Source organism: Ictalurus furcatus, chromosome 2 (assembly GCF_023375685.1).
Source record: "Ictalurus furcatus strain D&B chromosome 2, Billie_1.0, whole genome shotgun sequence".
Lineage (NCBI taxonomy): Eukaryota > Metazoa > Chordata > Actinopteri > Siluriformes > Ictaluridae > Ictalurus > Ictalurus furcatus.
Window position 1 is genome coordinate 26,503,606 of NC_071256.1, and position 27,822 is coordinate 26,531,427.

The following is a 27,822-nucleotide window of genomic DNA, read 5'->3' on the forward strand; positions in this document are numbered from 1 at the left end:
ATTCTTACTAAAAACAGGGTGATTGCCTGGGCTTGCTTTGCTAGTGACAGTGTTTACTGGTTTTTATAAAGGAATTAAATTAGTAAATCAGAGTTACGTAGTTCCATCAGAATTATACAGTCGTTGATTCTTCAGCAAGATAATGCACTGAACCTATTTCAAACTTGGTAAACAAGAAAAAAGAAATGATAAGCTTCTTAGGTCAGTCTCCAGCCTTCATAGAAAATGAAACTGAGCACAACAATCAACAGAATCAAACTGTTGCAGTAGATATGTAGCACATGTTGCTGCTGAAGCTGTTACATGTTCTGTGTAATTCACAAAGTGTGAATTACATGCTGTATGAAGTTGTTCAGGAAACATGTCACTATTTTGAAGAGATTTGAAGATGTCTGCTTTGATACTCATTATGTTTTGTTTTTCATTTGATATTTTCAAGAAAATGTTTAAAGTATTAAAAAACTTACGCAACATAAATGAAAACATTATATATTCCACAAATACTGTATTTTGTATATTTAATGATAATGATGTCTTTATTGGTCACATATACAGTAGAGCACAGTGAAATGGTTTTCTCTGCATACCCCAGCCTGTCAGGAAGCTGGGGTCGGAGCGCAGGGTCAGCCATGATACAGCGCCCCTGGAGCAGAAAGGGTCAAGGGCCTTGCTCAAGGGCCCAACAGTGGCAGTTTGGCAGTGCTGGGGCCCGAACCTCCGACCGTCCGATCAGCAACCTAGAGCCTCAACCGCTAAGCCACCACTGCCCCCTATTTAGATATACAAATACCTTTTGACTGTATTCTACTGTATTAGATTTTATACTATTGACTACATTATGTACTATTTTGTACTATTATGCAGTAGCAACATTTAAATGAATGATTAATCATTCAGAAATGACAATCAGAAATGGCAGTACTATTGATATATTTTACATTGACTTTTTGTCTGTGACTTTTTTCCAGCTTTGTGAAGTTACTTCAGTATCACTCTAATCGTCTTGTCACCCAGCATCAACCTGGAAAAAACAAAGCAACATGCAATATAAACACACACACACACACACACACACACACACACACACACACACACACACACACACACACACACACACATATATATATATATATATATATATATATATATATATATATATAGATATATATATTTGTGTCCTTTAGAGTTATATTCTTCACTATTTAATATTCCTAGCTGCATATTTACCTAATAAGAGTAGCAGTGAGTAGTGCACCAGCCATGGGCCCGACCCAGTAGATCCAGTGATATGTCCAGTAATTTGCCACTGCTGCTGGTCCGAAAGCACGTGCTGGGTTCATGCATGCTCCAGAGACTGCTCCTCTAAATTGCAGAAATGTGCACTATCAGTACAGCACATTAGATCATATTAGCCCATAGTACAGGCTGTCATCAAATGTTATGTCACAGTTATCTTCATAGTTACATGCAGCTTCAAGTTTTCACTTTTACTAGAGGGGGTCTGATTTCTTTTCCATATCTCCAGTACCATTTCATGTTGTTTATTGGTGACATATTTTAGACAGCTGAAAACAGTCATATTAGTTAGTGCTGTACATCCCAGAATGGCAAAAAATCCCCCAAATAAATTAAATTTTTGTATAGATCTGTTCTGTATCAGCTAATGTTCTCATTAGCAAATTTAGTGAAGAGCAGGTAGGACACTGAGGTAAGTAATATTTGCAGCTACTGTATGACAATATATTTAAATTCAGTTTGTATTGGCCAATGAAGAAATAAAAATGAAATGTGGGTGCATACCAACGAATCAGACAGTGTGAGCTGGCGCTATTGGGCTGTGGGTAATTTGGTTACTGTGTATCTTGGGAGAGTTTAACCACATGACCAATGATAATTAATATGAAGGGTTTTGTGATACATGATGTGATACAAGCTTGGCAGGATGAAAACACAGTTGCCACAGTGAATGTATGAAGTCTGTGTGAGTGGGAGTATTTTTTCAGGTGGCAGTGCGGTGCTCATTCCCACATCACAAGAAAGCTGAGCTCCCTCACATTTGCCTGAGCTCAACTAATATTCTTTGTTGGGCATTTGAAATAATACCAGGAGGCAATATAGCTTCACACTGCTCTATAGAAAAGTACTTTCTTTTCAAAACTGTAAAATGCAATTATTCTAAATTTGATCATTCAAGCAAAAATATTTTATTTTGCTAATTTAAAGGCTGAGGAACAGAATAAGAAGGAACAAAATAAGAAGATTTTAGGTAACTATAAAGCACATAGTTGCATATAACCAAAGTATAAAGCTCTGATCCTAATGTGTGCTTAAGGACTTGGATACTTTCAGCTGTAAGCATTTGTTCTGGCTGAAGCAAGTGCAGCTGCTGTAGCTCCAGATGTTGAAATGCGCCTCTGCACACTTTACTGTAAGTTTATCTTGAGAAGAATTTGTTCTTTGAGACAACTGATATGTGGAACAATGCGAACTGGAAAGCTGCCCATCTACTACTTGGTTGTTAATAAGATGTGAAGTATACATATTTAAGTAAAATTTAGGCAAATAATGTAAATAGATAACATTCAGTCATTCATCTTCAGTAAGCGCTTTATCCTGGTCAGGACTGTGGTGGATTTAAGCTTATCACGGGAACGCTGGGAGTGAGGTGGAAAATTCACCCTGGATGGGAGACCAGTCCTTCACAGGGCATCATGGACACACTCATTTACACCTTGGGGAAATTTATCATAGCCAATCCACCTACATGTATGTTTGTGGGAGTGGCAGGAAACCAGTGAACTCAAAGGAAACCCATGCGGACATGCAGAGATCGTAAAAAACATGAACGGGGCACACAGTAAACCGAGCACAGGATTAAACTCGAGACAAACAATAGGAAACATACAGCAATAAAACGGGAGTATATAAAATGTTCATATAAATAATCATGACATTATTACCTCCACTACTGATAAGATTGCTGTACTTTTATATATTTTATGATGTCATTCTGTCACCAGGTCTGCTATGTTTCAAGAAAAAAATGATACTGTAAGCCACAATCATACACTATCAGACTGTAAAAAAAAAACATGTCCAGTTTCTTCAGTTGCTTTTGCTGTTTGTAGGTAGATGCTTAATGCTTATTTCAAAATAGGCATACATAAAGTTTTGGAGGCAGAGTGTGAACAGGAACGTGAACTAGCTCCAGTCCCATCTCTTGTAAATGATGACATCAAATGAACTTCGTTTTCCCAAAGGTTTTACACAATCACTCACATATACTGTTCACAAAGTACACTCTTTTAAACCAGTGTAAGATTAGATCATACCTACTCTCCTGATACCTAAACTCTATTTGCTCACTTTCCTGATGTGATGTCAGTACCTGATCCTGACACACCTCTACTGCTGTGACTCTACTCGCTCTCTGGTCCTGCCTGAATTATCCTCATACTACTACTTAGAACTTTCTGCACTTGTGACTCACCTTGTGTTGCTTTGCACTTCCCAGAAACAGACACTCACTCTTACTTCAGTGGATAATTGCACCTGGATACTGTAGATTTGTACCTAAGAACTGCTGCTGCTATCATAATGACTGTCCTGGGACTGTCCTAGGACTCTTCTTCACAATCTGATCATATTGAACATCCTTTCCATACACTTAATACTGTTTGATTTGAATATATGCAGTTGTAGAAGAGTACTGATACATAATCACACTCAGAAGAGAATGGGTTTTCTTTTGAGTCTGATTCCTCTCAAGGTTTTTTTTTACTATTGCTCGAGGGCTTGGGATCTGAACTCACTGGGATTTGAATTCACAAACTCATGACCTTCTGATCAGATGTCCATTGTTTTAAACACTGATGTACCACCAAATCAAATGTTGATCTACATCAACTTTTCTGTAAAGCTGCTTTGTGAAAATGCTCTGTTCATATAAAATGTATTTAATTGATTTGAACACTGAATTGATTTAATCAAGAAATGTCAAATTAGAAATATTTTTAAAATAATAATAACAATGCAAGCTAAATGGATAGGACATAATTGCATGGAACAGTCTTGTCTCACATTTTCTAGTCCAGGTCCCTTGAAGGTCCCATCCACTTAGGGATGTCCTGTGAAGGTGCTGTAACTATGCCTTGACTGCTCACTTGCTGTGTGTATGTGTGTTGATGATGTGAGAAATAACGAGAAAGTGTCACAGTTCACTGTAAGTCTAATGGGTTCAACAGCTTTTTGGACAGGAGGGAGCTACTTAGTCATTTGTGAATGTCTGAATAGTCTTTTTTTACTCCATTAATTATTAAAAGGCTTCATCTTAATGGTTCTTCAGGGGGTTCTTTGTATAGTTAAAGGCTCTTAGTTCCTTAAAGTGTGATAGGAAAATACTTTAACCCCATTTAAACTTGGTCATGTCATGCATCTTGATCTTCAGGATAGTGATTATCCACATAAAAATGAAATTACTCTAGATGCACTTAACCCAAGACAGTTCAGGAGGTGATCTAGATGTATTTTAAATGCATTTTATATCATACAAGGGTAAATGCCTCTATCTCCCCAAGCCACGTTTGACAACAACAACAACAACAACAACAACAACAACAGCAACAAACACCAATAGGTGACATGTGAGCCTGTGAAGGCTGAACTTGGTGTCATTAAAAAGTTAGAAAAACTATAATTTTTTTAATTTAAAAAAAATTAAGATAATGTGTTTTTGGATGGAGCAATACCTGAATTCATACAAAAGGAGGAAAACTGGAAGTTGGTAGAAATGGAAACACGGGTCTAGCTGACCAGAGACTCAATTTTAAACACACGTAGTTAAGGATACAATACGGGTACGAGATGCATGAAACGGCCACGTGTAAATAGGGTCGCTGTTATAAGGTTCTGCATACAGTGACAATCGAAAAACCCTTAAGGGTTCCATATTTCCAGTGTTCCACACTTTTTTTCTAAGAGTCTACACAACTGACATGCCAAATACTCATAAGTATAGATATTTTGGCTAATGAAAGAGATTTGTGTAAGATGTGGCAGAATGTGGCATGCTAGAGCAAAATTCTCCTATTGTTGTAAAACTATAATAAAAACAAAATTAGAACGGAAAACCACTTAAAAAGAATGCAAGCTGAGGTTAATTTATGGTACATTAGCAGCAAATTACTACGTAAGTTTTGGCAAAAATTTAGCAGCTCTCTCTAAGGGGTTTACTCTGCTGTATAAAACATTATGGCATCCCCTCATTCTTTCATAGTTATGCTTTGAGTCATATGTTCCAACCACTGAAAACTATGCCTGAGCTATCAACAGACGTGTAGGTCAGAGGAGATATCAGAGCTGCCAAGAGGAACTGACACTAAAACAAATATCCGACAAGGTGAGTCCGAATTGTGTCCTGACTCCAAGCACAACTCACTTTTAATTCCCTGACTTCTAAATGTCATTCTTTTATGTATATTAAATACACCATGTAGGATAATATTAGGTTAGGTAATAAACCCTCAGATAGTCAAATAATAGTATACAAGAAATACAGAGGTGTAGCTGGAGGCATGTTATGGTGAAACTGTCTATACAGGTAGAGGAGCCTTGAAGGTACCGGATTAAAAAAGTCCAGAAGGGGACTGCATTTGACAGAGCTCAGAAATCTGAGGAACATCTGTTTTGATGTTATCTGAAGGTTTATTATTAATAATAGTTCAGTGTGCGTGTGTGTTATTATGCTATACTCACCCTGCTAAGACATCAGCCGCAACTGTCAGTCCAATACAGAATGGAGCTAGTAGGGTACGTGTCTTGCCATTCACTGCCCCCATACACACTGACATGGTCAGGAACAGCGTCATTACTATCTCAGCTATAACAGCAGGCTCAATCTGAGCTCGCTCTTGGACTGTGTTAAATGCACCACCAGATGCATTGTAGTAATTATGTGGTAGTGAGATACTCTAAGGAACAGAAGAGAATATTACATCTGTAATATATACATACACACAAACATGTACATTTGAGTCATTGTGATTATTTCTTATAAAATCTTTGCAACTCCACTCAGTTTCCTGTATTCCTGATAACGTCAAACAGTGCGCGTGTATGAAACGAACAAATACAGATAAGTGGAGTTGTTCTAAGATAAGTCCAGTGCATGGAGATACACTGGATTTTCAACAGATTTTTAACATTCAAGCTCAGTGAATAATATCTGACTTACTTTAGCCAGACCTGCACCAATGAGTCCACCACACAGTTGCGCCAGAATATATGGTATCAGTAAGATGACATTAAGACCCCCGATCAGGTAAACAGACACAGAGACAGCGGGGTTGAAATGACCTCCACTGCAGGAAGAACTTTGTGTTAATGCATGTAGCTGAATTTCTGACACAGTTTTAAATCTTCAGTTATAGCAGGTTAACAGTATACTCTGTTTTACTGAAAAATGCCTTTAAGAACAATGTATGCAACAAATTTGTTTTGCACTCAGTGCACACAAAAAGTGCATAGATTTTGTTTTAGAATTGCCTAGAAACAGGATCAAATAACCCATAAATAAATCTGAAAAAAAAAGTAAATAGTGTAAATTCCAATTCTAAATTCACTACTAAACAAGCTCTTGATCTTGCAACACCTCACACAGGAAAAACATCAAGTCATTGCACCCATGTGAATACCTGATCTCTCCAAACAGTGCTATGACGATGCTGAGTGCTAGGCCATGTGCTAGAGCTGGCTGCAGACTCCCAGTGTCCTGCGGATTCTCTATGACGGACATGCAGCCAGTGAAGATGAAAAGCGTCGATCCCACCAGTTCAGCTATACAGGGCTGGATATAAGGCTGAAACACACTGACCAAGCGGTGGATTACGGTCTCGTCCTCCTCTGGTTCTATGTCGAACACACTAACTGAGTTACACATGTCTGTGTCTGAGTTGGTTTTTGATTGGCGCGTGCTCATACTGACTGTTGATGGATGGAGCTGGCAGTACAGTTAAATAGGGCAATCCTGGTCTGATAAACATGTACGAAAGGAGGAGGAGAGAAGAAGGGAGGGAGGTACAAAGTGGGATGTGGTAGAACCCACTAATACTGACTTTTATGCTAATTGGTTTGTACCAAAAGTTCTGGATAATTCCAAGGCTATAGAGTACAACGAACATTTGTAAAAGTATGTCACATGGGTATTACAATGGAAATAAAATGATGCATGAATAGAGCTTTCACTTTGAAGTGAGTACATTACAGTTAGGTCAGGCATTTTAGGATGAAAGCCAACCAGCAATATGTGCCAGCTATAAAAGAGTTGTGACAATCAGCACTACACCATGTGACATAGCAGCATGATGAAACTAAAACTGAGCTCCACTGGCATCAAAAAATTAGTGCCTGAACTGCATATGTATCAGTCAAAAACTGTAGTACTCTAAGAGAGAAATTCATTCTTAGACAAAAAAGTTCTTCAATTATTCTTATCACATCATTACATTTATCAATAGATAGAATCAGATATTTCTGAAATGATTTAGATGATTAAATTCTGAGTTACCTTATCTATTTTAAACTTCTTTCATCATCAAGTTGGTTTGTTTTCATTTTGAAAAGCTGAAACTGATGCTGAAATCTCCACATTAACTAAACTTCTACCAACTGAACTGAAGGTATATCTGCCAGAAAAATATAAATTAATCATCTATGCCTGAAAGAAATATGGGCATACAAGAAATATTGGTTGCAAGTTAATGACTACCGGCAGTAATAAAATGATAAATAAGAAGTTAGTGCCAGAGATGGCACATTAATAAACCATTACTGAATACATCTCATCATGTATGTTGAAGCATAACAATTAAAAAGTGTAAATGGAAATGGAAACAAGTGAAAAGGACGAAAATTAAAACAGTTGGTACAAATAAACAAAACCCCACCCCAGTTACTGTGAGTACCAGGGGTGAGAAATGATCCAGGAACCTGACAATACTCTGAAAAGTGTTTCAGGATGTTAAATAATATATGGCAATATCAATATATTATCATACTGCTGTCTGTATAGTGTAATGTATGTATACATCTAATGTATAGTGTAATTAATTGTCTGCTTCCTTACTGATTCCTCAGACCTGATTATTGTTACATTCTGCAAATAGTATGGCATTAAGCAACAAAGCTACATTTACATGTATTCCGTTTAAGGTCTATATTCAAGTTGCAGCCATATTCTGAATACGATGTTTATATGCGTACAGGCATCAGAATATTCCTGTATACAGGGTTGTTATAAGTATGCCTGAGTTGCCATTCCTAAATACCTAGCATACAGCTAAGTATCTGCAGACTTCTGCAGACTGAGCATGCATATATCTCCTTTCAGTGGATTTTCTGAATAAGGTGTTTACATGCAAGAAATTTCCGATTAAAACAGGCATATTCCAGGGGTGGGAACAAGAATTTGGGGAATCAGAATATTGTCTTAATCGGAATCGGGCAACTGGTGTTTAAATGAGTGCTAATTAGAATATTGCCAAATTTTGATTAATATTGGAATGTTGATGTGCATGTAAATGCAGCCAGTGGCATTAGTTTTTTGCTTTAATTTTGAAGAATTGCTAAAACCTTAAAAATTAAATACGAAGTAAACTTTATTTTTATTTTACTGTTTGGCAGGCATTATTGCTGCATTTATTTATCAATCAGACATGATGGTGGTAATGATAATGGATGAAAGTGAATTAGTGAGCAGTAAAAACAATTTCCAAAAATAAAAGATGCTTGCACCATTTTTCCTCATCATCATCTTCTTCTTCTTCTTCCTCTTCTTCTTCTTCTTCTTCTTCTTCTTCTTCTTCTTCATTATTATTATTATTATTTGATTCAGAAAGCTTGTCACAAGCATGCTTATTAAACAGTTTTTAACCGTGTTAATGCTGTGCTCCTTACTGCAAAAAAAAATTTCTTGCTTTCTGATTTCTGAAATAATAGAAGTTTCATTGTGTGTACTTTTGTGAGACTTTGACCATTTGTTATCATCAGATCTCAGATACAATTACAATATTTAACACTTATCTTACACTGATATGTCATTTGTTGCAACATCAATTCATATTATGTATTAATCTTGAATAAACAAACTAGTGGATGTATAGTTGGTTTTTTTTTATTGGTCATGCGTTTGGAAATATTTGACTTTTTGCACTGTATTTACTGAATAAATCGTAGTAGATATGGCTTATTATGCTTGATGAATAGAAAATATGACTGAATCTGTATTTTCATATTTGCAGATTGGATTTCCACTGAGATGTTATCGTCTGTATCGTAACTTTCCAATAACTCTCTGTCTATCACAGCACAATGAGAAATAACTTTGAATTGCATTTTTTCCCCCCGCAGTTTGAAAAGGCACAGACCCCTGTTATTTTTCACAGATAAATTTGCAGAGCAAATCGTTGAGGGAGATATACAGTATTTTCTGGATTTCTGGATCAAAAGAATAGGTCTTTCTTAGACATGTGCCTATAATCAGCTATACTGCATACTGTGGCATTCCATATGCACAATATTGCTATCATGGACATGTCAAAATATTATCACTCTGCTTGTATTTTTTTTTAACTATAGTAATCATAATAAATCATGATAGGGATATGAATTTTAGTATTGGTACCCACCTAGTCTTTCCTACCAATTTGGCATTAACTGATGACTACAATTCATTCAAGGGTATTCTGCTTAACTCAGGATGGCCTAAAAGTTTAGGAAATATAGCACCAATACAATATGTTCATTTTTAAGTAAATGTGTGTGTTATTGAAAATACTAATAACTTCTAAGCTTTTCCAAATATAACACAGCAAAGCAACTTTATAAAGTGTGTGTTCTCCTAAGTGTAATATACTGTACTGTAAAATTCCGCGCGACTTTTCTTACAAATCATTATGACCAATCTTGACCACCAGGTGGGAGCAGACCACATTTTTTTATAGTCGCCTTTATGATCGACTTTTTTTTTTTTTGCAGCCATGGACCTCCATCCATCCATCCATCTTCTATACAGCTTATCCTTCCTTCAGGGTCACGGGGAACCTGGAGCCTTTCCCAGGGAGCATTGGGCACAAGGCGGGGTACACCCTGCACAGGGTGCCAATCCATCGCAGGGCACAATCACATACACATTAGCCATGGACCTGTTTAGCTGTAAAAATGTCCTGGGCCCCCTCAGTACAGATTTATTTTATGAACCACTGAAATATTAGGCTCATTATTCAAATGTTTACAATAATATTATGACTATCTATTAGTTACCTCAAGCTTTTTTTTATTTCTGACTTTTTCACCGATATTAGATTGCAGTTGACATTATTTATAATTTATTATATTATATTATATTATATAATAATAATAATAATAATAATAATAATAACAATAATTTATTATATTATATATTATAATTTAATTCAAATGAGCAGTCAAATAGACTAATAACTACAAGAACTCAATAATAGAACTCAGTAATAAATACAACTTTGGTAATTGTGAGTTGTGAAATTCACTTCTGTAACAAAATTAAAAAATCATGGTCCCCTGGGCAAGCCCAAACCCCACTTTGAGAAGCACTGGCCTACACAATGAATATGGGTTGAAGATAGAAAGAATACACTGTATAAATCAGGAAGTGTCACTGTAAGCAGCACTTTTTGGGAAGATTTAATTACATAGACAATGACCTTATAAACAAAGCTTAAAAAAAAAAAGACAAAATGACTTACGCTATGCTAAAATGGTATCTCAAAGCTTTATGGGGAAAGAGCATGAGAATGTTCATATAAATTACACAGATAAAGCACAATTTCACATCTCACACTATGCTGAAACAGAAACCTAAGAGACTGTAGCCCTTGTTCTTTGTTATTTTCCTCTCCACTTCTGCAAAGCTACTTATGTTGTGCAAGTAGAGCAAGAGCATGTTACTGCAGTAGTCTTGGGATTCCATGACCCTGCACAACAAGTGTTTGATAATTCCTCAGTTGAATCAGATGTATTAGCCACTGGGGAAATCTTATCCATATCAAATCAGTGTGACTGCAGGTTTTAATTCCAGTCAAATAGGAGACATGCCTAATAGTCATCTGAAGCAACCGTGTCTCTGGTTTGGTTGGAATGAAAACCTGAAACTACACCAACCATTTTGGATAAGATGAAAGATCTCTGGTTGAACGCTGTGCTTCCAAACACTTGTCGTAGAGTAGCACTGTCTTGGACATTTTAATAAATTCCTGCTTTAACACACCCTCATTGACTGCATTTGGTGTGTTCAGTAGAGTTATCACTTCATCCACATTGAGTGCATTTTAACAGTTGGATGTGTTTTAATGAATGTAATATGATACAAAGATTGAACTTTTTTCTCATACAGTCATTTCACTGATTTATTCATTTGTCATTACCAGTGTAGCCTAAAAATCACTGAAGATGGAAATGAAATTAAAACGGTATAGCTGTTAACTGAAGTGCTGTTTGACATGTTCTTCGTTTTTGTTTATCAGCATTTAACTGCACTAATAAAACCAGTTATTGCTTTGGAAAAGGCGACTGGGGGAAATACCAGATATGCAGGGTATTCTCCAGAACTACAGATTTAGTGGTTTTATTAGCGTTTGCAGTTTTAGAACAATTGCGAGGAAGAAAAATCTCACACAATGGCACATGGGCTATTCAGATTTGCTCAGCTTTCACAAAACCACAAAATGGTTGGCTGAAACCCATTTGGCTTGAGATCTACATTGAGTGCACAACCATTATTTCACTTCCTATGTTGGTGGCTCTCAAAGTGGTGTCCATGATTGAAAAAAGAAAAAAAAAGTTATTCGCCTGTTTGTCTGGTAACTTGAAACGAATGGGTTTAATCCAAGCCTTAATGTCTCAAAAAACCAAACAGGACTATAAATAATACCAAGTCAGATCTAATGGGTTCTGTTGGTGGAAAACTCAGAAATAAAAACTCTATGGCTTTAACAAATGGCCAAATGCTTTATTGTACAGAATTTAAAGAATGAATAGTTGGATTATGCTCCAGGATAATTCTTTTATAAGGATGCCTGTCTGGTTGCAACAAGTTTGAGAAACCCTGACCTTATATAGGAAGTAGAGTGCAATTTATGATTCAGCCAGAGAAATATTTGAAGTCGAGGTCTATGATAGAATTCAATACTGCACTAAACAAGTTTTTTATTTTTTTGTGTGTGTGTTAAGTAAACCACGCCCCTTTTGGTAGTATTCAGACTTTGGACAGTCTAGAGTCTAGACTGACTGCAGTTGTAGGTGAACTAGTGTACTCTTTTAGCATACTGTTGAGTATGTTAGTATGGTGATGAATGAGTGCTAGAGGCGGACGAGGCCACACACTGGAAACGGTGTCGGATGTCAGTGCGTGTCTCGCGGTGCTGCTGTAAGCTCCAGCGGTAGGGAAGTGAGAAACACTTCCTACTTCCTCACACACCGCTGTTCAAACGCTGAGCTCAGAGGGCCGAAGGCGGAAAAAGTAAGGTAGTTCTGAACAACGACGCGGACAACTTTTAAGTCTCACACAGCCTCACATTTGAGGAAAAAAGGCAGCGGGGAATGAGCGAGGAGGAGAGCAGTGCGGGTTGAAGCTAGCCGAGATGGCTGCGCGCGTGCGGAGCGGAGCTGAGTGACGAGGCGACTTCTCTCTCACACACACACACACACACACACACACACACATACATATATATATACACACACACACACACACACACACACACACACCGGGCCTCGCAACTTCTGAAAGTTGAACATCAAGGCGTCGAGATGAAGAAGCAGTTTAATCGTATGAAACAGCTCGCCAACCAGACGGTTGGAAGGTTAGTGTATTTTCACCACGTTACTATTTTTTTCCCCCTCCACACTGAATATTCTTTAAAGGGAGTGCTTTAACGCTTAGCACACGTTGGGCTGGGAGTGTCACAATGTGTCCAAGTTCAGAACAGCAGAAACGCCCCTGAGAGGGCTTTCTACAACTCACCTCAAAATACTTTATTCTGATTTGTATTTTACCTTCAGTGTGTAAAGGAGAAAAGTGCGCACATTTTGTCAAGTTAATAACTATAATACACCCCGGTATATTTAATAGGTGTGTATGTGTGTGTGTGTGTGTGTGTGTGGACCCTGTTAGCTTTAACCAAAGTTGTGTTACAACCAGTTTCTGTAGCATTCCAGTGCAGGCCTGCTGTGTGGTGGTGTAGGCCAAACTTAAGTTGAGCTGGAGGAAAGTAGACTGACAAATGATATAACATGTACATATAATGAGTCAACCAAACAAAAACAATGCAGTACAAACTACACTGTAAAATACTGTGTGGTATGTGTGTGCAATATGGCAAAAATATCAAAGCATGATACTTAAGGACATCTTCAGGGTATGCAATAGATGTTATGAAACTGAGTTTTGCTATCAAAGTAAGCCATAATATTAAAAGTATAGAAGTGCAGAGATTTTTCTTTTTATTAAAAAAAAGTAAAAAGGATGACAAATAAAACAGTTGGTACAAATAAACAAAACCCCACCCCAGTTACTTGTTACTGTGAGTACCAGGGGTGAGAAATGATCCAGGAACCTGACAATACTCTGAAAAGTGTTTCAGGATGTTAAATAATATATGGCAATATCAATATATTGTCATACTGCTGTCTGTATAGTGTAATGTAGGTATACATCTAATGTATAGTGTAATCAATTGTCTGATTCCTCAGACCTGATTCTTGTTACATTCTGCAAATAGTACAACATTGAGCATTAATAGTATGTATTAAGGATTAATCATATTTCTATCTCTATCTGTCTATCTATCTATATAATGTGTGTGTGTGTATGTATGTATGTATATATATATATATATATATATATATATATATATATATATATATATATATATATACACACATATATTAGTATGTATATGTGAGTGAGTGAGTAAGTGTGTGTGAGAGAGATATGTAGATAGATAGATATAATGATTTTCGTTGTGATTATCATTTCGCCTCACACCGTCAGGGTTGCCCTGTGTGTGTGTAGTTTGCATGTTCTCCCCGGGGGTTTCCTCCCCCAGTCCAAAGACATGCATGGTAGTTGATTGGCATGTCCAAAGTATCCATAGTTTATGAATGGGTGTGTGAATGTGTATGTGATTATGCCCTGCGATGGATTGACACCCTGTCAAGGGTGTTCCCCACCTTGTGCCTGATGCTCCCTGGGATAGGCTCCAGGTTTCCTGCGACCCTGAAGGATAAGCAGTATAGAAGATGGATGGATTGTCAATGTTTAATGTTGTTGATAAGAATTATTCTATTCAGAAGGCAGCATAAGAACAGCTGTGTTTTTTAATTCATACATTTTTTTTTTTTTATTATTAAAGATTCTGGTCAAATTTTAAGCCAGCTTTAGACATATGTTGCAGAACATTCTAAATTAAAGCGGTACAAATTTTATATTGACAGATTTCTACTTGTCATATTGCGTGCGGATCCATTTGTGTTCCTGCAAAGGGGATAAAATTGATTTCTTTTTCCACTTGGTCCCTACCATAAATTCCATTGTTTTTATTGGGGCGTGTGGAAGTGTAGCATATGCTTGTTGGAAGTATCACCATCATAAATTCAGGATAATATAATACAGATTAGAAAAATGGCGTTCGATTGTTTATGAGGACTTTTCATGTTGATGGAAACACTGCATAGTTGAAACCCTTGTATTGGTCCCATTTTGAGGACTCCATAGGGCCTTCCCTAAAGCTATAGCATAGATCCTGTTTCATTTTGTCTGATGGCTGAGGCATTGTTCCATTTATTATACTCAGTAAGTCTCTTTTGCAATTAAATATTTTAAACCTGCCTGGGAAATTTTGCTGGATTCTATAAATCAGTTGTTAGAAAATGCAGGAGCGAAAACCTACAGCGATCTGTAATATACTAGTCAGGAATACCCTGTGGTTCTGTCATGGTTCAGCTTGCCAGTTGTTTTTTTATTTTTTATTTTCCATGTGCTTTTATTCATTTGGCAGTCATGCCTACTTAAAGTAGGGGTGGGCAATATGGCAGAAATGTCACATGATATTATGAAACTATATTTATGGTTTCATAATATCACTATAAACCATTTCACCAAATAAACCATTTACCAATAACCAGGAGGAGAATGGAACAGATTAAAAATAGATTTTTACCATTCAATCAGCTATTAGTGAAGGTATTGAATTCATGATGCTGTGATACTATCAGAAAATTGAAGATTGGACTCAAATCCAATTTTAGCCCAAACCTTATACACTGAGCCACTTCTGCTGTATAGAAGTTGGTATAACTCTTCACATGTACCTACTTGCTCTGCCATTCCAAGGGTGTCCACTAGGCCTGTACCAATAGCTTGTTATACAATAAAATGTGACTTTCAACACTCACAATATCATTGACACTGATCACCACCCATGCAACCTAATAAACAGCTGTAAAGTCTGTAAAGATAGCCGTAAAAACATAGTTGTATCACAAGTTCACCAGAGTTAAAGATAACAGAAGAAGAACAGGTGTGTGGTGTTTTTTTTTTTTTTTTTTTTAAGATTCCTGATTTTAGAGAAATTTGGAAAAAGGCAATCCCATGATTCTGTTCACCTGCCAAGAGGTTCATGACGGTTTTAGAAACATGGACTGTTGCTCTAACTAAGGAATGATTGTTAGTAATGTATTATTTTTATAATACAGCATCAGTTTCATCAACTGTGATGAAACATGAAGCAATAAGTGTGATGTGAAAATCTTCATCATGTTTATGCCATGCAGGACACAAGCATGGAACAAATGTAGCCACAGTTTTTGCGTCAAACCCACATAAACAGGAAGGTGAGGTGAGGAGGTTCACTGTGTGTAGAGACGGTGCGTTTACTTGGTTGGTATTTTCCAAAGCAGACATTTGGTTGGGCGTATTAAGGAAATCGCTGAACCAGGCTATCATAAATAACATGAAGGAACTCTGACATTTCTCTTGTGGCTATTTAGAGCAGTAACACGTAAATACACACAGGTACCTGTGGGAGAGGGAAGGAAGAAGGGTGTCTGGTGTTATGTTGTATAACGGTTGTTCCAGTTCCTTTTCCTCTGTGTGATGATTCAGTAGTAACATAGATGGTTCCTTATATCACCTGTGTGCAAAACAAACAGTGCTCTCTTTCAAATTATGCAAGTGGTATCCAGTTAATAAAGATACTGATTGATTTGTTGTGCTACTTATGAAATTCCTGCTAGTTTTCATAGAGGTCGTAGTATTAAACTGTCACATCACTGACTAGTGTATAGTTTTGGCAGAACAGAATGACTACAATATAGGTGTAATATAGTATGTTATATCACAGTAGTTTATCTGTAACATGCTGCATTTTTGCCTTGCTAACTTACTAACTAAGGAGAAAGTGAGGGAACAACTGAACAAAAGTAATAACATGATCGAACGTTTCTTTGAGGTTCCAAACTTAAATGTAAACAGCTAAAGAGTGTGACAGTCCCAATGGGATTCAGAGATTTTTGATAGCAGAAATGAATGCAAAATCAAGCAAACGCCAAAATTTCCAGGGGAGCTTGCAATTTTTCAAAATGAATGCAGATTTTATGCAAGACACATCATGTGATGTCATCACATCACACATTCAGTCCAAGTCCTCTTTGACTCACGTGTGTCAGACATGAGTACAGCTAAAATGTCTCATTTACCTACAAACATCATTGCGAGACCGTGCAAAAAAATTCGTGCATTTGCAATTTTGCCATTTCACAAAAAACTCTGCAAGTTGCTTCGCTAAGTTTGAAAAATGTCACAGCAAAATCAAGTATTTTTGGCCGCAATAATAAAAAAACAAAACACAACTGCAGTATCCTGTTTGAACTGGTATGATGTCGTTGTTTTTTGAGAAACAAAAAATAGATTCGTCAAATTGCTGTTGTATGAGAGGAATGAAACACTAGAGCAGAGGTTCTCAACCTTTTGTAACTAAAGCCCCCAAGCCTCCCCTATCATGTGGTACCCCCCCACCATATTGGAGGAGACCAGGTATAATGATTATCTATTCTAAATCAAACCTATATATAACTAACAATCTATATATAACCTAATCTATAATCTGTTTTGATAGATAGATGGATAGATAGACAGATTTTTTTTGCTTTCGTGTTTTTGTACTTTTTAAAAAAATTCCTTTTCATAACTTTTATGACTTTTATAAAACTATATAACTGACAGGTATGCAACATGAATAATATAAAATGTTTCTGAACACTATAACTACTTTGAACAAGAGAACTAGGCTGTAACAACATGGACTATTTTACATGTAAAACATGTTGCATTACGTTCCTCTTGCATTCTAAAAACATTCTCATAAGAATGATGTAAATTGGGACGAAGAGCGTGCCTCATTATGCATGACATTGTTAAGTCAATCACTGGGACACTGCGCTTGCTTCTTTTTACATTCACGTCTGTGTCTGCTGCTGTGTGGTCAGAGGGAAGTGCTGCTCCGGCTCCCAGACACTCACTGAACAGAGCATACGTAGAGAGAGGTGTGAGTGCAGCGGGAAAGCAAGACCTCGCGCTTGCAGGATAGTACTGGCCACATTTGGAAAGTTGCTAAGGTTTGTCCAAAAAGTCACTAGATGTGTCGTTAGGCGCTTTAAAAAAAACAAAAAACAAAAAACTAAAGGGGTCTGAAAAGACGTTAAGTTGGTAACACTGGTCTGCATGGACAGTTAGATAAAAGGCAGACTAAGCTCTGCCTCTCCCCAGCAAAAAGAAAATACAGAGGATGAGCGGGGTTTTTCATTTATGAACATTCTACTTGAAAAGCAATAAAATGCACCGAGAACCCAAATGATGCCCTGTCTGTGTTTTTCTTGAAAACAATTTGTGCCCCTTCCGATCTCTCCGCACCCCCCGTGTTGAGAACCAGTGCTCTAGAGGGATGTGCTATTATGTAAATCATGTATCACACAACCCTGTGGTTGGTTGTATTAACAAAAAAAAATAACAGCATGTTTTATTTCTTACGTAAAGTCTGTTTGTTATTGCAGTCACACTGAACAATATAGACATTGTTTAGCGTTTTGAACGGGCAGTTTTAGTCAGGCCAGCTTTTCTTCTCCCTCAGAACATCCGTAAAACAACGCTAGTAGTGTGTGTGCAGTTTTTGAGAGACCGCTGGTAAAATCATCATGTCTCTGTTACAGTAAATCAGAGATTTTTTTTTATTCGCGGAGCAGCTTCCCAGACTGGAGCATAGTGCCAAGTTTTGATTCATCCAATTATAGGTCCAATCGTGTTTTGGAGATTGTACAGAGCAAATGTTTCCAAACAATCTGCTCAAATTATAAAGCAGGTGAAATCACTTTAAATAAATATGGTGTTGTTAATTAGATGTCTCTTGCAAAAAAGCTATTGCTTATGTTTAATAAGTGGAAGCAGTAATTAAATGATGGGTAACTGATCAGTTCCTGAGCTCATTATTGATCTTTTGCCAGGAATCAGTCTAAATAGGCAGACTTCTCAAGTCCTTACAGTGAGGTAATGCACAGTGTCATCATGGTGAATGACATTATCACCTCCCAACTCTAAATATCTCTGGTGCAACATGGTTCCAATCTGGCGTGTTGTGATATTATACAGTGTGTTCAGGTGCTAAGAATTATTTATGCAATAATTTTATCACAGTGTATGATAATTACATTTATTCATTTACATTTATTCATACAGCAGACGCTTTTATCCAAAGCGACTTACAAATGAGGAAATGCAAGCAAAGCTACATATCAAGCGGAGAACAATACAAGTAGTGCTACCTTTCAAGATTTATAATTGAGTTCTAGAGAAGCAAAGTGCGCAGAGTAGAGGTGTAAGATCCAGAGTAGGGTTTTTTTTTTAGGATAAGTTGGGGTTGGTATTTTAGGGGTTAGTTAGGTGTTCATGGAAGAGGTGGGACTTTAGCTGTTTTTTGAATATAGTGACGGATTCTGCGGTCTGGATTGAGGTTGGAAGTTCATTCCTCCACAATATTTCATAATCACAAATATTGTTACCAGAACTGACATAATATTTACACATCCAGTTAAACAAAATATTCCACATTTCTATGTTGAAATCAACTTTTATAAATATAGAAACACAGGATTTCTAAAACTTCTTAGCTACTTCTTGACCATTACTGTGTAACCTCGGAAAAGGGAGCTGAAAAAATGCAAATTATTTATGATATGTTTCATGTCCCTCTTAAATTATTTGTTACGTTTGAAATAGAATTAGAAAACTAATACGTTTCCAACAGGAGGAACTTACTGCAAAATTCTCTTTTTTTGTGGTTGAATCTCAAATGATGTTCTAGTGGGCATATAATGCACTATGTAGGTTCTGCAATGCCATCATCATATACACTATGTAGTGAGCTTGTATGTCTGGTGTCAGAAAGGTTTCAGTATAAAAAGGAGTATTACTGTGTAAAGGAAGTTGAAGATGGGGGATTTTTAATGGCCATTTAACACTAAATATCAGTAATAAAAAAAATCTGTTAATAATGAATTGAGACACAATTTAAGTTTAAGATCAATTTTATACTGACAAAAATGATAATTTTTTGGCGCACACACCAGTGTTTCCCACAGGTTTAGAATTCATTTGTGGTGGTGGTTGGCGCGGCGTGTGATGATGTGGGTTCAGTAATAAACTAATCAAACATAAATAACTATCTATGTCAACATAAATAACTATTAAGAAATAAATAACCACATCTTAAAATACGTTTTCTATTCCAGAACAAAACATAGACTGATTTTTGATGAACATATCAAAATAAATAGCTTTATTTAATAAATACATTATGGAATGCATTTTAAAATGTGCCTATTTGCACAGTTGGCATTGCTTGCTAGAACATTTAATTTTCTTTGGCTTGGAAAAACCTTTGTCCAATGCCTGTCTAGGGGTATGTGCATTGATAAGCGTGTTATCAGAACTGTTACAGGACGCTACAATTATAAACAAAATGAGTTTAGCAATCACACTGATCAGAGCTGAGCTAAGATGTTACTAGGACGAAGGGAGGACATCTCTCTTCATTTGATGACGTTAAAGGTAAAGTCAGGCTGCTTGTCGGCTTCCTGACTCGTTTTTAAAAAGATGCGAGAGCAAGCTGACAGCACGGAGCGAGAGAGAGAGAGAGAGAGAGAGAGCAGCGGTGGTCGAGCGAGCTAGACAGCGAATGAAGAGAGCGAGCGGCGGTAGAGAGAAAGCCGGTGAACGGGAGAAATAAAACGTACACAAAAGTTGGTAGTAGTACGGTCTTGATAACGTTACCTAACGTCAGTAAGCTGTTGTCTTAACTTATTGATAATGTTAGAGCTACGTCACTTTGCACTGAGTGTTCAGTTCGGTGTTGAGGCTAGCGCTACCATTACTACGAGGCTAGCTAGCTAGACCAACTGTACCCTCGTAAGTTAAAATAATGTGTAAATGTTTAACACTTAAAATATGAAAAAGCGTTCTTTTTTTTATTCATCCAATACACAAACTGCTAAGTGTGGTGCTTTTATTATCGCATTCATTTCTTGTTGAATTTTGACACATCAGCTGAATCGCTGTGTCATGCACGCCTGATATGCGCATTGTCTTTGGGGGGGGGGGGGGCGGTTGAAGGTCTGCTGGTTATGAACTGACAATTGCACGTCTTGATTGAAAAGAAAAATTGGAATTCGGATTTTAACTACCTGGGCGGATCTTAATCTATCTGGGCCAGCCGCCCAAGTAGAGCCTGTGTATGGGAAACACTGCACACACACACACACACACACACACGGACAGATCACACACAGATCACACTTATTTTACTACGGTGTTCTGCACGTCATCTAAACACATCAACCTGACATTTACAGAGTGTGTAACTGACAGACTGGAGGCTGGTTATCAGCAGGGGGCCCATTCCAACACACTGACAAGTATCATTTCCTAACAGCGGTTTCTAATTTAACATGCAGCCCTTTTCCACAAACAGAACAAAAAGACTGGAAAATGAGAGGGTAGAGGAAGTGTGTATGCTATGCATACACTTTTAGCAAAACTTTCTTGTGAAATTTGGATTTGGAATAAAATAAAATAAAACTGACTATATATTTGAAAAAAAAAAAGAAGACTTCTATCCAAAATAGCGATCTAGGGAAATGATTATATAACAAAATACATTGCACTGGAGATTTGTGGTTTGATTTATATTTTGAATTACATTCCAGACCACAAACCATTATCCACTCTTTATCCATTCATTTCACTGTTTCCTCAGACTGAGTAAACATTAATGTTACCATGGCAATACTTGGCAACGGCAGTGGGTAAGAACTGCGGGCTAACATGCGTGTGTTTCTCCTGATTGAGTTTAATCATACACACATGGAGTGTGCACTCTCTGACAGGAGTGTTTGTAGGCTGGGCTTTAGCCCAAGCTTCTTGAAGACTAAAAGAAAGCCTACATAGCGTCCATTTGCTGCACTCCAAATCAATGCTAATTCAATATTGATGGGAATATAAAAATTCTCTCCCTCCTGAAGCTCTCTGCCTATGTAATGGGATCTCGTAGATTATTTTTTTTCTTGTTGTTCAGCTTGTGGCTATCAGTTTCATCTTTTGTGGCTTTTTGTTTCAATGTCTATGCATGGATCCTCTTCCAGTAGATCTCGCAGTCTTTTTAGAAATCCACTCATTTGCAGAGTGAGCAAGACAAAGTGATTAATAATCACAGTAGTAGTCAGTCTGGCCAAGGAGGTTTTTTATGTGTGTATAATAAGATGGACAGTTTACTCTCTCTCACACACACACACACACACACACACACACACACACACACACACACACACACACATATATATATATATATATATATATATATATATGATCTGATATGTAATCTTACTGTATTATTTGACTTCCTGCCCAGTCTCAACTCTCCCTTTTATATGTCTAAAACTCATAGCAATTACAAATAGGTTTTGTTGAAACACATATAAACTTCCTAACAGATTAGAAGTATTACTTTTACCTTTTGGTAAAGGTATAGGCCAAAGCTATCTATATGGCCTATAGCCTAGTCAAGACAGCATCCATGTTACTGCCTCGAGCAAACAGCAAATAGGTATGGTAAGCGTCCACTTAAATCTGTTCGCCTACAAAACTGCTTTTTGCTACATAGAGTGTTTTTTTTTTTTTTTTTCCTCTTCTCAGAATGACGTGAATTGACATTACAGATGGCTGGGCAGTACAATTTTCACGATCAAGAAAAGTGATATTACCTACCTACAGTCATGTGAAAAAACAAGTACAGCCCATGGAAATTGTTGGCTTTTTTGACATATTTGGACAAACAAACATTTGATCATCTTTGAAACAGTGCCTATTAATAATCAAGTACAAAGTTGATGTACTTGAACAAAACCACAAGGAAATTAGCTTTTTCAATCCTTTATTCAACAGAAATATCAATAGATGTGATGATCTTCTGTGGAAAAAGTATGTACACCATTGGCCTTAGAAGCTAGCATTGCCCCCTTTAGCAGAAATAACTTCTTGTAGGCTTTTTGCATAATTGTCCACCAGGCTTGCTGGAATTTTTGGCCACTCTTCCATGCAATATTCTTTCAATTGCGAGATGTCTGAAGGTTTTCTTGCATGTGCTGCAAGTTTCAAATCCCCTCACAACATTTGAATGGGATTCAAACCCGGGTTTTGTCTAGGCCATTCCATAACCCTCCAATTCTCTTTGTGCTTAGGATCATTGTCCTGTAGAAAGATTCACTTTCGGTTCAGCTTCAGCTTTTGGACAGAGGGCCTCACATTATCTTCAAGCACTATTTGATATGATGCAGAATTCATAGTTGAATCAATGAATGCAAGTTGTACAGTCCCTGAGGCAGTGAAGCAACGCCAAACCATAACATTTCCACCACCGTGCTTCACAGTTGGTATGAGGTGCTTCTCCTGAAAAGCTGTCTTTGGTCTGCGCCAAAAATGTCTGCCGTTACTGTGACCAAACAACTCTATCTTTGATTCGTCTGTCCAGAGAACATTATTCCAAAAGGCCTGGTCTTTGGCTATATTCTCATTGGAAAGTCTTTTTCCTGGCACGCCTCCCATGCAGGTCAAATTTGTGCAATCTCTTTTTGATTGTAGAAGCATGCACTTTAACATCAACAGTTGCAAGACTTACTAGCAGATCCTGTGATGAAATTTTGGGGTTCTTGTAAACTTGGGCTCTTGGGCTGAATTTGCTGGGATGGCCAGTCCTGGACTAACTGGCGGTAGTTTGAAATCTGCACCATTTCTAGATGATTTTCCTTATCGTGGAATGATGTATTTCAAATAATTTGGAGATCTTTTTAAATCCCTTGCCAGACTCGTAGGCATCCACAACCTTTTTTTTCTGAAGGCCTTACAGAACTCTTTAGATATTGGCATGATGACACCACACACCTCAATAACAAAGGGAACACCAGACACTATATAAACAAGACTCCCTAAACAGGTTATAATCACTGGCACCCAGTCTTCAACACCTGATTCAAATTTTATGGATTTGAAGGTGTGTGAAATGTAGGGGTGTACTTACTTTTTCCATGTGACTGATCTGTTTTTTTTTTTTGGTGAAAATTATTATAAAATGTCAATTTTATGTGTCATTTGATAGTGTATCAGCTTTATTAATAGGCACTATTTCAAAGAGGATCAAATGTTTGCTTGTCCAAATATGTAAAAAGACAACAATTTATATCAAGTGTACTCATTTTTCACATGACTGTATAGTCGTGTGTCCATACAGGATTTCATGGAGTTTTTTGTCATTGTTGTGGGCGAAAATGCTTGATTTTGCTGTGCCTGTTTTCAAAATTGCAGTGCAATTTGTGGAGTTTTTGTGCCTTTTTTTCGGAAGACTATTTGAATTGACGAAATTGCAATTGCAAGTTGCAAGTTTACATGTGGCTTGGTGGCTTAGTGGTTAGCACGTTTACCTCGCACCTCAGTCCTGCATGCACAGAGTTTGCATGTTCTCCCCCTGCTTCAAGGGTTTCCTCTGGGTAGGATAAGCGGTACAGAAAATGGATGGCTGGAAGGAGGTTATGCTTAAACCTAACGTGCGTCATGTTGGTGCGATCATATGACACCTACCAGCCTGGGAAAGGGAAAAATATTACGTACTTCCTTCGAGACACATGAAACTAACACTCATTAAACACTCTACAGAAAGTGCTATCTGTGCTCTTCCACATACTTGAACTCTCAGATGCCCACGATTGGCTTGTCTCACAATGATTGACAGGAGAGCGAGTATGCCATCCCTCCCACTCAGTCAGCATGACCAGTTTTGTTTTCTTGGCTCCTAGCCATGGGAAGGTGTTTCGTCATCAGAATTCGAACTCGCAGTTTCCCAACAATAGGGTTAATGCTTTTCTGTTGCAGTACTCGGGAACCAAATGTAGAACAGTTACAGTTAATTCATTTTCAGTATCAGCTTTAGTGATTTTAATAATTTAGGTGTGAAGCATGAACAGAACTCATTCCTTTCCTTTAGTCTGACTAACTAGCTCAACATGTTATTATATTACATTAGCTGCCACTTTTGATTCCTGAGCAACCACTAGACATTGCCTGGTGAGCTAGCTAATACATTTGTGATTTGTCCACTCCTGATGGATATTTGTGAATGTAAGAGCAAGCAAACTACAAATTTGCTTTGTTGAGCTCTTGGTGCACACACACACACACACACACACATATATATATGGTACAACGCTTTTCCAGGTCATGCTCTGTTACAGTAATATTATGTTATGCTTTACACTAGTGTATGTGAAGTGCAGCTCGGGCACAAGCAGAGGCCTAATGGGAAAGTGTACAAAGGGAGACACTGTGCTGAATGAGCACTTTTCCAGTACATAAATCACTACTTCAGCACTATTGCACCACCCAGCACACTATCACACACTATCTACTAACTGCCATGAGAGCTAGGGATTATAAATGGGGCTAGTGTAGGGTAGGTGTATGTCTGTGTCTCTGACAAATGTCTGCTTTTACTGTGGAAGTTTAGCTAAATTGATTTGTAACTTGGGGAAGGTAAAATGCTTTTGGCATCAACACACAAGCACATAAACAAACTCTGGTGCACAGAATAGCAATTTGAGCATTGCTTCCTATGAAACTTGTGGTGATGCCAGCACTAAATACCTAACAGCAGTACCTAAAATTCACTAACAAATAATATACAGTATTTAGTGAGTTCAGCTTAAGAGTGCTGCAGATTTGGCAGGTCCTCTCGGTCTCTTGTCTTTGCCATATTTTCCCTGTTCTTGTGCTTTCCATTTCCTACAGAGTTCACACAGTCCTCTACATGGTGTTCAGAGTTTTTTCCCCCTGCGCTTCCTGTCATATTCTGATAATATGTGGGTGGTGGCGGCGGGGGAGTGTACAGAAGTGTGTGAGACAGAAGTGTCTAAACTTCATTGCTGGGAATGTTTGCAAATGATGTGGTCTATATGGCTGTTTGTACATGCTTTGCATAAAGGTGGCAAAATCATTCTAGTCAAATTGTGTAAAAATCTGAGCAAAGCTATGGAAAATTGATCGGGAATGCTAAAACAATTATGTCCTGAAATGAAAGCAATAAAACAATTAATATTAATAAGTCCAGTTATGATTTAGTAATTGACCTTTTTCAGGTATGCACTTTCTTTTGTTCATGGAGTATCTCCTATTATGGGTCACTTAGGTAAATGAAGTTGAAATTTAGACATTGATGTTCACCTAAATTGGACAGTTGAAGGTTTAAAAACATCTCCAGGTCTCTTTCCAATTTTCAGCTGTTCATTTTCGGTGGGTTTGTACCCACTATAGCTTCAGATTCCTGTTCTAGGCTGACAGGATGGGAACCTACTGTGGTTGTCTGCTGTTGTAGCCCATCCATGTGAAGGTTCAACGTGTTGCATGTTCTGAGTCATTGCTTTTCGCATCATCAGTGATTATTTGAGTTACCGCAACCTTACAGTCAGATCGAACCATTCTGGCTATTCTTCGCTGACCTCTCTTATCAACAAGGCATTTCCACCCACGGAACTGCTGCAGGCTGGATGTTTTTTGTTATTGTTGTTGTTTTTCACGCCATTCCGTATAAACTCTAGAGACTGCTGTGTATGAAAATCCTGGGGGATCAGCAGTTTCTGCAATACTCAGACCAGCCCATCTGGCTCCAGAAACGTCACTGAGATCACATTTCCCACACTGTGATGTTTAACTGAATCTCTTAACCTGTATCAGCAGGACTTTATGCACTGCACTCCTTTCACATGATTGGCTGATTAAAAAATTCATGAATGCGCAGGGGTACTGGTGTTTAAACAGGTGTATTAAAGTGGCCAGTGAGTATAGATCCATCTAACTGCTTTTATTTATTCTTTATTTTCCAGAGCAGAGAAAACAGAAGTCCTTAGTGATGACCTTCTACAGGTGACTATTTCCTTTATATTGTTTATTGTTTTATTATCATGGCAGTCCACTGTCAGTTCTTTCTCAGGCAGAAATTGCATTACCTCTTTAATTAAATATACACACTGTATTGCACTTGGAGCTGTTACTCTAATCCTGTTTTTTTTTCCTCAATGGGGCGGATAAATAATGTCCTCTCTGTCTCAGTGCTTAGAGCTAACCTTTGCCCACCAATCCTTTTTTCTACTCTCCTCTCCCCACACACTTCTGAACTGTTCTTTATGAATCAAATGCCGATCTTCGGGAGGAAAATATAAAATCTCGCATGCGGCTCTGTTCACACAAATTTAAAGCGCACCTATTATGGTTTTGAAACGTTCCTAATTTTGTTTTAGAGGTCTCATACAATAGATTTCCATGCACCCAAGGTCAAAAAACACTTTGTGCTCATAATTTAAATTGCAGCGTTACCCTTTCCCCCCCCAGTGTCACAAACGACTCCGTTCTAAAGAATTCATTCTAAACTCCTTTCAGAGAGCATACTCTGCTTTGATTGGTTAGATGTCCCAGTCTGCTGTGATTGGTCTACCACTGTCAGCGTGTGTCGAAAAGGAAATGGCCACTACCATAACGAGTTTCATCTCCGTCTGTGGAAAAAAAAAAAGTCTGTTAATTTCTGCTGTGTGAATGAGGCGGCTGATATGCAGCTAATAAAGAAAATGAACTGTGAGTGATATTGTCTTCTGAAGTCATGTTTGATAAAACGCAAGTTTCTTTGAGATCTCGTGTCTGTGAAATCGTTACTATGGACAGGTGTGTGGTCTCGTGGTCTGGCAGAATCATCTAGTGTGTGCGTTCGGAGAATTATAACGTTAAGAATCGGTTGAAACTGTCGTTATGTCTGTGCTCTCCCACGGTTTTAAAATTGGTTAACATAAAAAAAAAATCATCGTTGAAAAGTTTAAAAGAACATGATTATGGTTTTAAAGGGACTTTGAAAACAACGATCTCATTTATTGGCTCTGTTACCATTGTTATATGTATGTCTGTTAGATCGCGTGACTAAAAACATGAAACGCACTGTTGCGCATGCAGTATGCATTGGTTAGAAAGTCGCTGATGATCCTCAGATATGTTGCTGACACGCAGGGTAAATTCTAGGTCACTTACACTTGCACAATCAGTTGCCAGTTATGCACATAGGAGTACACACAGAGACCAAGCCTACATGATCTCAC

At 37.7% G+C, this 27,822-nt stretch overlaps 2 protein-coding genes across 9 annotated transcripts in view; one reads left to right on the forward strand and one right to left on the reverse strand.

The window, feature by feature from the left end:
- Positions 1–569: 569 nt before the first annotated feature.
- On the reverse strand, positions 570–7,860 carry LOC128599729 (aquaporin-8-like). Its single transcript, XM_053611650.1, has 5 exons — positions 6,693–7,860; positions 6,233–6,359; positions 5,755–5,969; positions 1,228–1,362; positions 570–1,021 (listed from the first exon to the last, which is right to left on the reverse strand). The coding sequence occupies exons 1-5, from the start codon at positions 6,974–6,976 to the stop codon at positions 979–981; spliced, it is 804 nt and encodes a 267-aa protein (XP_053467625.1). The 5' UTR covers positions 6,977–7,860; the 3' UTR covers positions 570–978.
- Positions 7,861–12,326: 4,466 nt separating this feature from the next.
- The window catches only part of arhgap17b (Rho GTPase activating protein 17b), a 38,126-nt gene continuing 22,630 nt past the window's right edge, over positions 12,327–27,822 (forward strand). For 4 of the 8 annotated variants that reach the window (XR_008384463.1, XM_053611555.1, XM_053611547.1 and 1 more), the window contains exons 1-2: positions 12,328–12,896; positions 26,566–26,605. Coding sequence is in view for 7 of the 8 variants with exons in the window: in XM_053611555.1 (XP_053467530.1) it covers positions 12,844–12,896; positions 26,566–26,605 (93 nt within the window). In the remaining variant the exon portion in view is untranslated. Of the gene's footprint in view, positions 12,897–26,565; positions 26,606–27,822 lie in introns of all 8 variants that reach the window. The other 4 variants (XM_053611526.1, XM_053611537.1, XM_053611587.1 and 1 more) reach the window with 3 other exon arrangements.

Coding starts and splice junctions, on each gene's coding strand:
- LOC128599729 (XM_053611650.1), bottom strand. CDS start 6,976: ATGAGCACGCGCCAATCAAAAACCAACTCAGACACAGACATGTGTAAC. Junction 1,363..5,754: donor GCGGCTGATGTCTTAGCAGG/GTGAGTATAGCA, acceptor TCTGCAATTTAG/AGGAGCAGTCTCTGGAGCAT. Junction 1,022..1,227: donor CTCACTGCTACTCTTATTAG/GTAAATATGCAG, acceptor TGTTTTTTCCAG/GTTGATGCTGGGTGACAAGA.